Here is a 13,307-nt window from a genome sequence, read left to right as displayed (position 1 = left end):
AAATAGACTTGGGCAAGTTAACCAGTATCATCGGTTGTTAAGGCAACCAGCGTCTAATGCAATGGTTAGTATATGTCCCTATTTATTAAATTGCTGCAGAAACTATCTGTTTCTATCTACCAATAATCAAAGACATAACTTGTCCCTTGTGTGTCATATAGATTATGTTCTTATCAATAGATAGATAAGAACAAATTACTCATCAGTCCCTATTTACTAGTTTATTGGGGCAAATAGATACAGGTGCAGATGTAAAAAGTTATGTCCATTTATTTGAAAAATAATAATTTATTCCACTCATGCCACAAAAACACTACAAAATAAGTTTATCAAATAAATAAAATTAGATTTGATTTTAAGTTACAATTAATTTTAAACTTCTATTGTATGTAATATTATATAATTGTATTAAAACAGCTTCAAGATTATATTCCTCAACAAATTTAAATACAAGGATGCATAAAATACAAATAAAACTATTTTTCTTTATAAACGTACATTTATAATATCAAAACAATACAAAATTTATTCCAAAAAATATAACTAAATCAGTATAATTTAGTATGAAAATATTTAATATAACTTAAAAAAATATCAAAATGGAGACCGTTCGACTATATAATTTTAATTTTAATAATACAAATGATATAAATCGAAAATGTTTAATAAGTCTGAAGGCATTTTAGGACAAAAGTCTCGAGCAAAATTTCTTAGAAAAATATGTTTTAAAAATAACAAACATGTATACATAATAAAATAACTGATTAACAATGATAGACAATGTGAAGTTTAAAAATCAGTCTTGTGCAACCTATTTATTATATAAAATGTAAAACAAAAATCAAGATCAACATTAATAGTGCTAATAGTGTTAACATTTTTTTATATAAAACGACATAAAATACACCTGAACACGATTATATGATTAATATGTATGTATATATAAAAAATATTTTATTACTCAACAATAGACATTTATAATATATAAACTTGTAAATTAAGGGAAGCAAATATCGATGGACAACATTGAATATATAAAATCTAACATCTAAATGTAAAAATTGTGAATATCGTTTTTAAGCTTTAAACATCAATAAGTGTAGTTGTAAATATTATTCATAAGCCGATCTTAACAAATAAGCACAACACATTTTTTTAAATATTTTATAATTGAGTTGTTTTTAAAAAATAATAATCATAAGCTAATTTTTTCACAAACCATTTCAGATCACCTAAAAAACTTAATGTAAACTATTTAATGATAATTAACGCTAAATCTATTTACGTATAAAAATATTTTGGTGTTTTAGTAATTTGGTGTAAAAAATATAAAAGATATTCAAAATATATACCAATACAAAAACACATCTAATTATGCAGATGATTTAGGAAGAGATATTGAAAAAATAAATACACAAATTCAAAGGAAGACGATTTTCCTTCGGAAGTAGCAAAAACTAGATTATTGCAATAGTGGTTCAACTTCATATAAATATTAAATGCGCCACTAATGCTCTGCAATGAATATTGGACCCAAATATAGAGCAGGAACAAAATATTCAGACATTTATCTTATCATAATCATATTAGAATAGCATCTAAGTTTACAAAAAATATATCAAATGCATTAATTAAAAAAGAGTATTCAATGATGGGTTTAGGTTAAAAACATTGGACCTTTCCATATCGTTTCCTGAACCCGTAGTATTTTTTGCATCTCATCACTCGTTTAAAGCTTGCATCTCAACTCCCGGTGCAGACTCGGCCTTAGCTGCCTTATCCTTGCGAGGTGGCGGATCTCCGAAGGAAGCCAACCCCGATTCGTTCCAGCGACCCTCTGCTCCATTTAATTTGCGATCTTCGCACACACATATAAACAGTGTATCCACGACCATTTCATAGAGCGACAGAATGCAATGTGAGATGAAGAAAGCGAAGATGCATATCAGAAGAGTCGGAGCTGCGTAGAAATGCAATTCAGTATTACGCTTCAGCATAATCAGGCCAAGACTTCCAGTTACCGCTGTCACCGTGCATTTTCCGAGGAACAATATAAAGTCACCGACGCTGTTGATCGTTATCACTTGTAAAGCGTTACTCACTAAAGTGGTGAATGCCTAAAAAAAAACGAGTATTTTAATTATTAAAAATATAATTGAGTCAAGCTCCCAAATACAGTGTTACCTCAGTTCTCGTCAATAATCTGTCTGAAAAAAATCGTTGAAATCCGAAACCGACGAAAACATATGCAATTATTTGTAGTATGTATTACCATTACAACGCATGTAATTGTAGTATGTATTAACACTTGCAATCAATAAAAAAAGCACAAAAACACTAACACTGGAAAGCAATGGAATTGTTTGGCTAGACGGGCGGACTAGACACTCACACGAGAAACAACGTAGCACTGCGCATCGCGTGGGTCGCATACGCGGACGAAATCCGAGGCAACCGACGAAAATCGAGACGATTTTTTCGCAGGAAAAAATCGACGATAACCGAAGTCAACAAAAATCGAGGTACCACTGTATCTTGAAGGATTTAAATGCCAATAGATTGTGGATTAAAAATATATATAAATAAAATTGGCAAATAGTATAGGAGACAGAACCACAAACGGAGCGAAGGTTTATGGTTCAGATACAAAGAAATCTTGATTCATATTTTTTAACACACTATGCTAAAAATTTTTTTTTTTAGAAGACAAATTCAATGATCAATATATAAAATCATAGTTCCATAAAACGAATTGTTTGTGCATTACTGATGGACAGATTAGGTGCGAGCAAGCGGTAGCGAGATAGCATTGGTCAGAAAAGTGAACACCCCATGAATAACTCTCTGCAACGATTCCTTTTTCAAAGATTTACTTTACATAAATGCACAAAGAATTCGTTTTATGGAACCAAGTATTTACTTAAATGCATATATATTTTTAAATAATTCCACATTAAATCACAACCATTTTTTTATAACATAATAATAATAAAATTGAACAATAGAAATAATGATTCATAAAACATAATTTCATCTAATGCATATTTTGTTTTAAATTCTGAGAAATAAAACAAAATACGCATTAGAATAATAAAATATTACTAAACACAAAGGAAAAAAAATCCTGCACATGTGCGGGACCCATCTATAACCCTTTCACCGCGGATGGCATCTATAGAAGTAATCAAGAAAACTGCATTAGGCACCTAAAGGTGCCATCAACATTTGAGCCTAATATGGTTATTTAGTATAATTTAAGGCTATAAATCACTAGAATTTATATAACTAGTATGGCACATTAAGTGTCAATAATAATCTATTGTAATAATCAAATAATCTAATCTTTATGATATAAAAAAAACTACAAAATTGTTGTCCAGTATTATCAAAAATATTGAATGCAAAGAAGTCCCTGAAAATAGATAGCACTGCACAACACATTTTGCCACAAAGATACGATAAGCTAATGCATAATTCATAAATAGTGTTAAACCATTATAACAAAACAAAATACGAATTTATCCCCAGGAACTGTATTTCTTACCTTCAAGAAAGCTATATAATCTTAAAAAGTAGGTGCCACATGAAATATTAAAGGAGTTATTTTTTAACGATAATGGGAATTAAACACAAATTTATACTGATCCATTTGACGAAATATTTTTTTTATACATCATACGTACAGTTTTAGCAGCTTTGCAAAAATGAACACTCTCAATTGCAATTATTGTGTAAGCGTTGTGGTTCAGGTAAGCGATGAACTTTTCGAGACAATAGAAGCAACATATTCCGCACTTCAATCCACATTTAGCACAATCTGATCCCTTATCTGAATGAGACTTAAGCCTAAAAAATATAATCCATTTGAAGTTAGAAAGTATTAACAAAAATCGATTAAATCACCATATATTACTTTGTATGAATATAAGTCAAAATCAACCGAATCACTTTAAAAATCGTGATCAAAAGTGATCCTTTGGCAACCGATCCAATGTGGTATTTCAACAATTTCTTTATAGAGTACAAAACTGGAGTTGTCTCAGCGTGTGGACCTCTAAAATAAAAATACAAATATTATATTATGTTAATACATAAAAAAAATTATAACACGTCTTAAAATTAACATACCTAAAATACCAATGCGATACAGCACCAGCGATAGTCATCTGTTGGCAGGCCAATATGAATTCGCTAGTCCAGATTAAACCGATGAAATAGAACCACCACATTCCTTTAACCCACGATGCGTCAATAAAGTCGATTAGTTCTAAAAAAATATGCATAAATTAAACACTACTGTCTTTATCTATATATTTCAATCAAAACTATATATACCAGCGATATTAGTTCCATTCTTAGTAGTAGCATCACTCATATCAGATAAATTAACCTTATGAATAGCTGGATATGTAGCCGTATACAAGCATGCCTAAAAAATGTAATTATGTTACAAAAATTCATTAAAAGCAACGGGTCAATGAGTATATAGTAAACGTACAACAACAGCAATCCAATATATGAAGAATATCAATAAGAAAAAGAATGTTACGATCGGTTGTAAGAACAATCCGGGTATAGATCCAAGGCATGACGCAGTCTCTTTAAACAATGCAGCCAAAAAGGCGACCCTTTTTCTCATAACGAATACCAAAAGAAGTATAATTACCTAGAGAAACATTTATTATTAATAATTATTTCATTGCATTATAATATTGAATATCATTGTACATACTGTGATTACAGTAGCTATGATCGAGTACCACAAAAATGCAGTTTCATTCCTCAGAGATTCCTAAAATAAAAATTAAATAAGCACAAACAATAATAGTACTAAAGTCATAAAGTTCGAAAAAATATTACAATTAATAACATATTTTCTGGTATGTCTCTCAATCCATGCTTGATTTCATAGTAAGTATACCATAATAATACTGTTCCGAGAACACATGAGATCGACACTACGATCATAAATATCCAAGATACAAACGATGCTAACAAATGTAGAATACAGACCATTATCATCGATACAACTGAAATGATATAAAAATATTAATAAAACTGGAAATTGGTTAGTCTTGAAACAGAAATTATATAAATAAGTTACAAAAGAAATGCTATTAAATCACAAAAACTTTTGAAACAAGTCTTTATTATAATAAAAGCAAAAGAAATTAGGTCAGCAGAATCTTCCTGGTATGTTTTGAAAATAAAATGGAAAAATGTCTTGAAATTCATCAACAATATTTTTGTCTATACATTTATTTTACAGCTGCAATGAAACAATGAGTAGTTGAGTGATTTATTAAAGGGTTCTTACATTGCTGGTAGAGCTTTCTATCTAGAGAGGGCTGGGAAGGCGGACATAATTTAGGGACGTGCTGAACAATTTGTATTGCATCTTTTATCAATCTATATCTTGCACAAAACATGTTAAAAATTTCAAAAGAAGCCCAAAGAACTTATTGATTAAATGTATATTACAGGAGCGTATGGAATTTTTTCACATCGTTATCTCAAAATATATGTTATGTTAAGTTTTTGTGTAATTGTTTTGAAACGCGAGATGGTGCAAGCGTGAAGCCCTAACTTTATTTTATAATTGTGTTCCTCAAACAAACCAGTTTTTCAACTTTCATCCCTGAACACTACTCTTAAATTTTAACAAAAAAAAACGTGTTAATATATATACTATACCTAATGCCACAAAAGAGAATATAAGCAACTCTTTCCAAGATGAATACAAATCGCCTACAATGTGTTCCATAGTATCCCATTTGTTCAACAATCCATAAAAATTAGTAAAAACCTGCTCGGCAATCTCTTTAGCAGGTTTTGGGAAGCATCTGTGCAGTATGGGAATGCTTTCGTAAATCGGCAGTTTGGGACAAGGTCCCGAAAGCGTGTTCAAGCTCTCGTCTTGAGATCCAGACTTAACTTTGCTAATATCAAAGTCATAATTGCAAAATTTTGTATCCTTCTCCTTGTAATAAGCGTTTATATCGTCCATGGATTTTAACGTCCTCTTAGGACACTCTTTGACGCAAATCTTCAACGATTTCCTCAAATGTTTGATGTCAAAGAACAGCAAGTAACGCTTGTCGATGTTGTTAACTCCGGAATGAACGTCGCTTGAGAGTTTCTTGTTGTTGACTCCGCAAATATTACCGTAGGAGTCGTATCCATTGATGACCTTCAAAGGATTACCGTAGGTGAATGCAAAAATGGCGATTGCGATCTGAAATTGTAAATTTTTCACTTAAAGTTACGTCATCGATCAGTCTTACGAACAATATAAGATTAGCATCTGTGAAGTAAAATGCAAAGTGTGAATAAATTACATTTCACACATTCTTTTTTGTGTACTGTACAAAGAATAAAATAATACATTGAAAAGAATTATATTAAAATAAAAATTAAATACATATAATAAAAGTTTGAGAAAGGAAAAGGAAAAGCAAAAACATAACATTTATCGACTACATACAACATAACGCGTTATTTATAATCCATTTGAATTAAAAACCATTTAGATATTTAAGTTTGTTTTTTTTAATTTTGAACAAAAACGTGACAGAAATAATGATTTGGTCGAAACACCGGAAATAACGGTGATGTCACAGTGCCTGATTAATTCCGGGATTATGTCATTTGACTTAATTAAAAATGGGCGTGGGCTACAACAAGAGCGCGTACCATCACGATCCAAAAAAGAACGAAAATGATGAGCCACAGGACATCGGTGCATCGCTCCGTGGCCCCCGGTTGGCGATCCCGGGGGCGTTCTTCGACTTCATCTTCACCGCAGCAGCCCATTGTTGCCGGCAGCCGCTTCTCGCACAACACAACAAACTAACTATGGCAACACCGTCGGCCTGTGTGATGCATCTTTATATTTGCACTTGTATATATGTACCTATATAGCTAAGTTTATCATATTTATGAAACTTAATACCGAGACAGCCAAAAAAAGTCATTTCTGAAACCTTTAGGATAGGATGGGGAGAGCAAAAAAATTAAAGGTTGTCACGGAAAATTTTGTTCATTTTGTGACACTGAGATGTGCTAGGTTGGATGACAGTATGCTAGGAGAACTAAAAAAATGTCATCTCGGAAATTTAAGTCCGGTAAAACCGAGACCGATATGTGCGCAACCGAAACCAATGGTGTAAAACCGAGACAATCAATATATTGTAAATAGCAATTCTTTCTATTTCTTATTAATGTACTGATCCTAAAATATTAAGTCATATAAATTAGAAAGTTATTACGATTTCGCAAAGATATTTATTTATTTATTTACTAATTATGAAATGCCCACTTTAGAACCTTTTACAGCAGTCGTTCCTATCGATTACTTTTTCGTACAGTTCTGGCGGTATTTCGACTATAACTTGCCTGATGTTTCTTTTTAGGTGCTCAAACGTTTCGGGTTTATCGGCGTAGTCACGACTCTTAGCGTAATCCCACAAAAAATCCAACGACGTTAATAAATCGCATGGTCTCGACGGCAAGTTGACGTCACCAAAACGTGTAGTAATGAACCTGGGAACTTTCCATGTAAAACATCAAATTTTGAACCCGATGTGTGGCAAGAGTCACCGTCTTGTTAGAATCACATGTCTCCCACATTAATACATTTGATTTTGTGTCAAAAATAATCGATTATCATGCGCCTATAGTGTCAACGTTGACTATTACAGTCCGACATTCATCGTTTTCAAAAAAGTAAGGCCCAATGATGCACACTTTTTGCGCATATAATAGTTTTATGGGGGCCAATATAGATTTGTTATGGCCAAAACTGGTCGGCGCAGAAATAGCGGTGTTGTGACGGCTCCCTCTCTTCCGGCAAGCTTGTAAGGGTTCGGACGCGTGCCGTCGCGCGTCCGCCCCATTCTAACCATGTAAACACCGTAAACCGTTAAATAAATATTACTGCAGCGGCTCAATCTGTGTCTCATTGCCACCCGCCATCATCACCACCCCTAAACTGGTAACCTGCGACGTGATCCTGAGCACGTACATGGAGTCAGATTCAAAATGGCAGACACAGACGCCGCTGCAGTACAAAAGCCGAGCCGCTGCTGAGCTGTTTGCTGCCATCCCGCCGGTGCTTCCCTGGACCCGGACTCGAGCTGGCGGACCACCAAGACGATGGGCCTGCGCCCCCGACCATGTGCCGCCATCGTCAGCCACCGTCGCCACTGACAGACGCCGCCACCGACCACGTGACCCAGGAAGCACCCGGCGCCGCCACGCGCCTTCAGCGGGAAGCCACCGAAGTGCTGCCGTAGACCAGGCTCGAGTGGACCACGCGTGACCCGTCACGCACCCGTAGGGCTACGCCCCCGCGACTCCGAGCTCGAACCACATGTTCGGGGCCCGTCACGCGCGCGCCCTGTGTAGCTGCACCGACGCACCACAGGGCCCCGAAAGGTGCTCCCGGACATGCCCGTTCTTCTCGCGCCCCCTGGAGCCCTACGCGCCGCCCGGGTCTACGCGTGTTCCACTCGGCTTGGAGCGAAGCACGCCGCGCGTCACTGGAGGCCGCGCCGCCACACCATACGTCACGACTTTGCTACTTTTGCGCCGCCAGCATTTAATCAACAGCAGCGCCAAGGCCCCCATACCTCCCCCTGGTTATAGTTCGCAATTGTAAATTGCTAGGGCCGGAGCCGTATGGGGGCCAATATAGATTTGTTATGGCCAAAACTGGTCGGCGCAGAAATAGCGGTGTTGTGACGGCTCCCTCTCTTCCGGCAAGCTTGTAAGGGTTCGGACGCGTGCCGTCGCGCGTCCGCCCCATTCTAACCATGTAAACACCGTAAACCGTTAAATAAATATTACTGCAGCGGCTCAATCTGTGTCTCATTGCCACCCGCCATCATCACCACCCCTAAAGTTTGTTAGGAATCACATGAGGATTTTCCTCGCCCCATATGCGGCTATTTTTTTATTTACATACCCAGAGAGGTAGAAATATACCTCTTAAAAGAAGATTTTTTTAAAAAATCAACGTGGGGCTGGGGCCTTCTACTCTATCACACGCACGTGTCAGTACATTTAATATGAACAACAAATAAATTTAAATCTTAAATAGTAGATTCAGTTTAAAAATTGTTAATTACTATTTGGTTGCGGGATGGTGACGGGTGGAAATTAGACACAGTTTGAGCCGCTGTAGTAATATGAAGTTGTTTAGATAGTAGAATATAATATACGGGGCGCGCGCGAGCAGGGCGAGAATTGCCAGGCGAGAGATTCCGTCACGCCAGTGTTATCGAGTGCCGCCAAGTTTTGGCCATAATAAAAATCTATATGAAAATATAAATAGACCGCTATCTCTAAACTGGACGAGCTGACGTGCAATATCGGAAAGATAGTACCGGCCGTCTAGGAGAGGGCTGGGGAGAGGATTTTAGTCAGTAGGTCGCTGCTAGCAGCGGAATCCGGCACAATCACCAGCAACCTGGAGGCTGGTGAAGTCTTTCGAAGATTCCCTCTCCTCGTAACAAAAAAAGTTCTATGAGCATGCCTGACTACAAAGCAAATATAAATTGAAGATATATAAAACAGATATTCTTTACGACATCGCGTAAATTTACAGTTCTTTTGGATGTAGGTACACTCCTTTTTTTAGAGAACATAATTAGCGATAATTATAAACTAGGGTTCTTTTAATTGCAATTCAAGCAGCGGGAATTCTCACATTACATATTTTGTTGCATTGGGAACTTAAAAGTATCATGAACCTTTGAGTCTTGTAATATGTTTTTTGTATAATTTAATGTTGAAAACACTTTAATTTATTTAATTAATATTTAAATAACTTTTAGCGTAAATAGGTGCTCCCCACATATTAACAAATTTCCAAATGCCACTAAAAATATGAGCTGCGGTAAAAGGGTTAAAGGGTAGTTATCGGACATCACGACCGTGCTCCGCAGTTAGATCAGGCTCGGGAGTTTTAGCCCATGGGCAATTGAGATCCAACCCAGCCTGGCTTTCGCTCCGAAGTACTGCGCACTCCGGTGCTAGGCCATACCACCTTCCTTGGTCGTCGCGATTGACGACCGTGGACGGGTCTACCGTCGCAAAATATTATTAATGGTCTCTGGCATCAGTAATCGATTGGAAATGGACGATGAAAGGGTTAAAAACATATGGTTTCTTGCGAGGTCTTTCCTTTGTACAGAAATGGCTCTACGAATTATTTCTGTTAGAATATTGAAAAATTTACGCCGTAATATGAAGTATAACATATTATCTTTTTTATATTGTATATAAAAATATATATTTTTAGTGAATAGTAGTCAAAATTAGGTACAGATAGAAAATGATTATATTAAATAAATTTTAGTTGAAAGAAATCTGTTCAGTATTACCCCAAAGATAAAAAATGATTTTTTACTAAAATACAAATTAAGTTAAAAGGATTTTCAAGTTTATTGAAATAATTAATTTATATGAATATTTACACAGTATTATAAAGATAATATGAGAACAATTATTAGAAAATATTTTTTTTTATATATTGTAATATAATCGGGCATTGTGGCCGCACCCGAAACGTCAAACTGTCCATTACTAATCTTCGTTCGTGGCTTACTTGATAGAACGTTCTGACGGCGGTGGAAGAACGTTCTATATTTTCGCTCTCCGTCCGTTTGATGTCACAATTTTGATCTCGCATTCTCCGCACAAATCGTAAGATGGCCAGTGGAACGCTGCAGAAAGCGATCGACCTTGTGACCAAAGCCACCGAGGAGGACAGGAAGAAGAACTACGAAGAAGCTCGAAGATTGTACGAGCACGGAGTGGAGTACTTTCTTCACGCGCTCAAGTATGAAGCTCAAGGCGAGAGGGCCAAGGAGAGCATCAGAGCCAAGTGCCTTCAGTACTTGGACAGAGCCGAGAAGCTCAAAGAGTACCTGAAAAAGGATCAGAAGAAACCCATCAAGGAAGGCGGCGGCGATCACAAGAAGAGCGACAGCGACAGCGACTCGGACGACCCCGAGAAGAAAAAGTTGCAAAGCAAGCTCGAAGGAGCTATTGTCGTTTTAAAACCGGACGTCAAATGGAGCGATGTCGCCGGATTGGAAGGCGCTAAAGAGGCTCTCAAAGAAGCTGTGATTCTACCCATCAAATTCCCACATTTATTCACGGGAAAGCGAATCCCGTGGAAAGGAATCCTTCTGTTCGGACCGCCGGGTACTGGTAAATCTTACTTGGCCAAAGCCGTCGCTACGGAAGCTAACAATTCGACGTTCTTCTCCGTCTCTTCGTCCGATCTGGTATCGAAATGGTTGGGCGAATCGGAAAAACTGGTAAAGAACTTATTCGAACTAGCCCGACAACACAAACCGAGCATCATATTCATCGACGAAGTGGATTCGCTGTGCTCGTCTCGATCCGATAACGAATCCGAATCCGCGAGGCGTATCAAAACAGAGTTCTTAGTCCAAATGCAAGGCGTCGGAAACGATAACGACGGCATACTAGTATTAGGCGCTACCAATATTCCTTGGGTATTGGACGCCGCCATCCGGCGAAGATTCGAAAAACGCATCTATATACCTCTACCGGAAGAACACGCCAGGCTGATCATGTTCAAACTGCACCTCGGAAACACTTCTCATCAGCTATCGGAGCAAGATTTAAAGATACTGGCAGCAAAATCGGTAGGCTATTCCGGAGCCGACATAAGCATAGTCGTCCGAGACGCTCTGATGCAACCGGTGCGCAAAGTCCAGACGGCGACTCATTTCAAACGCATCAGAGGACCCAGTCCGACCGATCACAACGTCATCGTCGACGATCTGCTGACGCCTTGCTCTCCCGGCGAATCCGAAGCGATCGAGATGACGTGGAACGACGTCCCAGGCGATAAACTGTACGAACCTCCCGTCACCATGTCCGATATGATAAAATCTCTTGCCACTTCCAAACCGACAGTGAACGACGAAGATATGGTCAAGTTAGACAAGTTCAAGGAAGACTTCGGTCAAGAAGGATAATTCACCGAGAGTCGCAGCGTTTCATAGTCTACAATATTGAAAATGAATTTGATCAACTTAACGTTTTGTACATATAATATCTTACATTGTGCTATTATCGTTTATATTTTCCCCAACATCAACATACATACAATCGTTCACGTTACGTGTGCCTTAGTTTGTGCAGTATATTCTCGTTGTATATAATAGTATACATAGACTATACAAAAATTGTAAACATCTTTGATTTGTAATAAAGTTGATATTGCAGTTTCAAATTCTAGCTTGTTTTTTTATACTATACGTATTTTAATTATATTTATTTTATAATAAAAAAAGCTTTTAGTGATAATTTTCAACTTGAAAATAATATAAATCTTGTAGCATTAAAGCTTTTGACGATTGTTTTTTGACTCACTTATTTGTATATGTTTATATTATACGCTTTTTATCTGAACTCATCCCAATTTATGAACAATCTCTTTCAATAATGTGTGATATCTATTCGAAAATAAGCGATAATGCTACAGTTTGACGTTTATTTTTATAAATTGCGCTGTTTAATTATTAATACGATAAGTTAATATATAATTTGTAATACAAAATGATCGGGTAAAGTGTTGTATTTTATTTTTAAAATATTAAATTTAAGTAATATGTTATGTATTATATTCTGAAATTACACATATATTTTTACAATCAATATACCATAATAATAAAAAAATACATTTATGCTGTACAATTGATGTAGTTGTGTATGTTAATAAAAATATTAAATAATATCACTTAGTTTTATCTTAAATAAACATACAGTAGAACTTCTCAGTTCTCTGTTGCTACATGGCATCAGAGAGTTGGGATTATAGAGATTAAAAAATCACGAAACAAACTTTTCAAAAGACCGTTAGTGAGTTCCAGTAATAGTAATGCAGATCTTACTGATGCGGCTAATATAGAAGACATCACAAATTTCAATTGTAGCGAATGCGACAAATAATATGTCATGGAGTGGTTAAATTGTGATGCAAACGATCCTGGATTCCAAATTTTGAATGAAGAGGAAATAATTAATGAAATATTTGATATACCCTCAGAAGAAGAAGACAACGAGGAGGAGGAAAATAATGAACTTAAGCATTCTGAAGCTTTTCAGTGTTTATTGGGAAGTGCGCCACTTTTATGTAAGGAGCACATCGATGCACCAACAATATTTAAAATCCAGTAACCTTATTCGTGTTGCAACATCACCTAAGCGTGTCTATACATATGCGAGTACAACAGTTAGCCGTTGGAGTTTGACGAGGATGGGTG

The 13,307-nt window shown here is 36.3% G+C and overlaps 2 protein-coding genes across 2 annotated transcripts; one reads left to right on the top strand and one right to left on the bottom strand.

Moving 5' to 3' along the window:
- Positions 1 to 479: 479 nt before the first annotated feature.
- Positions 480 to 6,857, bottom strand: Ctl1 (choline transporter-like protein 1). The gene is made up of 10 exons (XM_088202458.1): positions 6,694 to 6,857; positions 5,695 to 6,235; positions 4,861 to 5,030; positions 4,733 to 4,792; positions 4,499 to 4,666; positions 4,336 to 4,429; positions 4,129 to 4,267; positions 3,914 to 4,054; positions 3,684 to 3,846; positions 480 to 2,117 (listed from the first exon to the last, which is right to left on the bottom strand). The coding sequence occupies exons 1-10, from the start codon at positions 6,811 to 6,813 to the stop codon at positions 1,722 to 1,724; spliced, it is 1,992 nt and encodes a 663-aa protein (XP_088058584.1). The 5' UTR covers positions 6,814 to 6,857; the 3' UTR covers positions 480 to 1,721.
- Positions 6,858 to 10,535: 3,678 nt separating this feature from the next.
- Positions 10,536 to 12,274, top strand: Vps4 (vacuolar protein sorting 4). The gene has a single exon (XM_088201784.1). The coding sequence runs from the start codon at positions 10,713 to 10,715 to the stop codon at positions 12,015 to 12,017; it is 1,305 nt and encodes a 434-aa protein (XP_088057910.1). The 5' UTR covers positions 10,536 to 10,712; the 3' UTR covers positions 12,018 to 12,274.
- Positions 12,275 to 13,307: the final 1,033 nt, after the last annotated feature.

This window comes from Plectrocnemia conspersa, unplaced genomic scaffold (genome assembly GCF_051122295.1).
Source record: "Plectrocnemia conspersa isolate PC_06_02 unplaced genomic scaffold, ASM5112229v1 ptg000013l, whole genome shotgun sequence".
Classification (NCBI taxonomy): domain Eukaryota; kingdom Metazoa; phylum Arthropoda; class Insecta; order Trichoptera; family Polycentropodidae; genus Plectrocnemia; species Plectrocnemia conspersa.
Note: the sequence above shows the minus strand (reverse complement) of the source record. Positions and strands in the feature narration are given on the sequence as shown.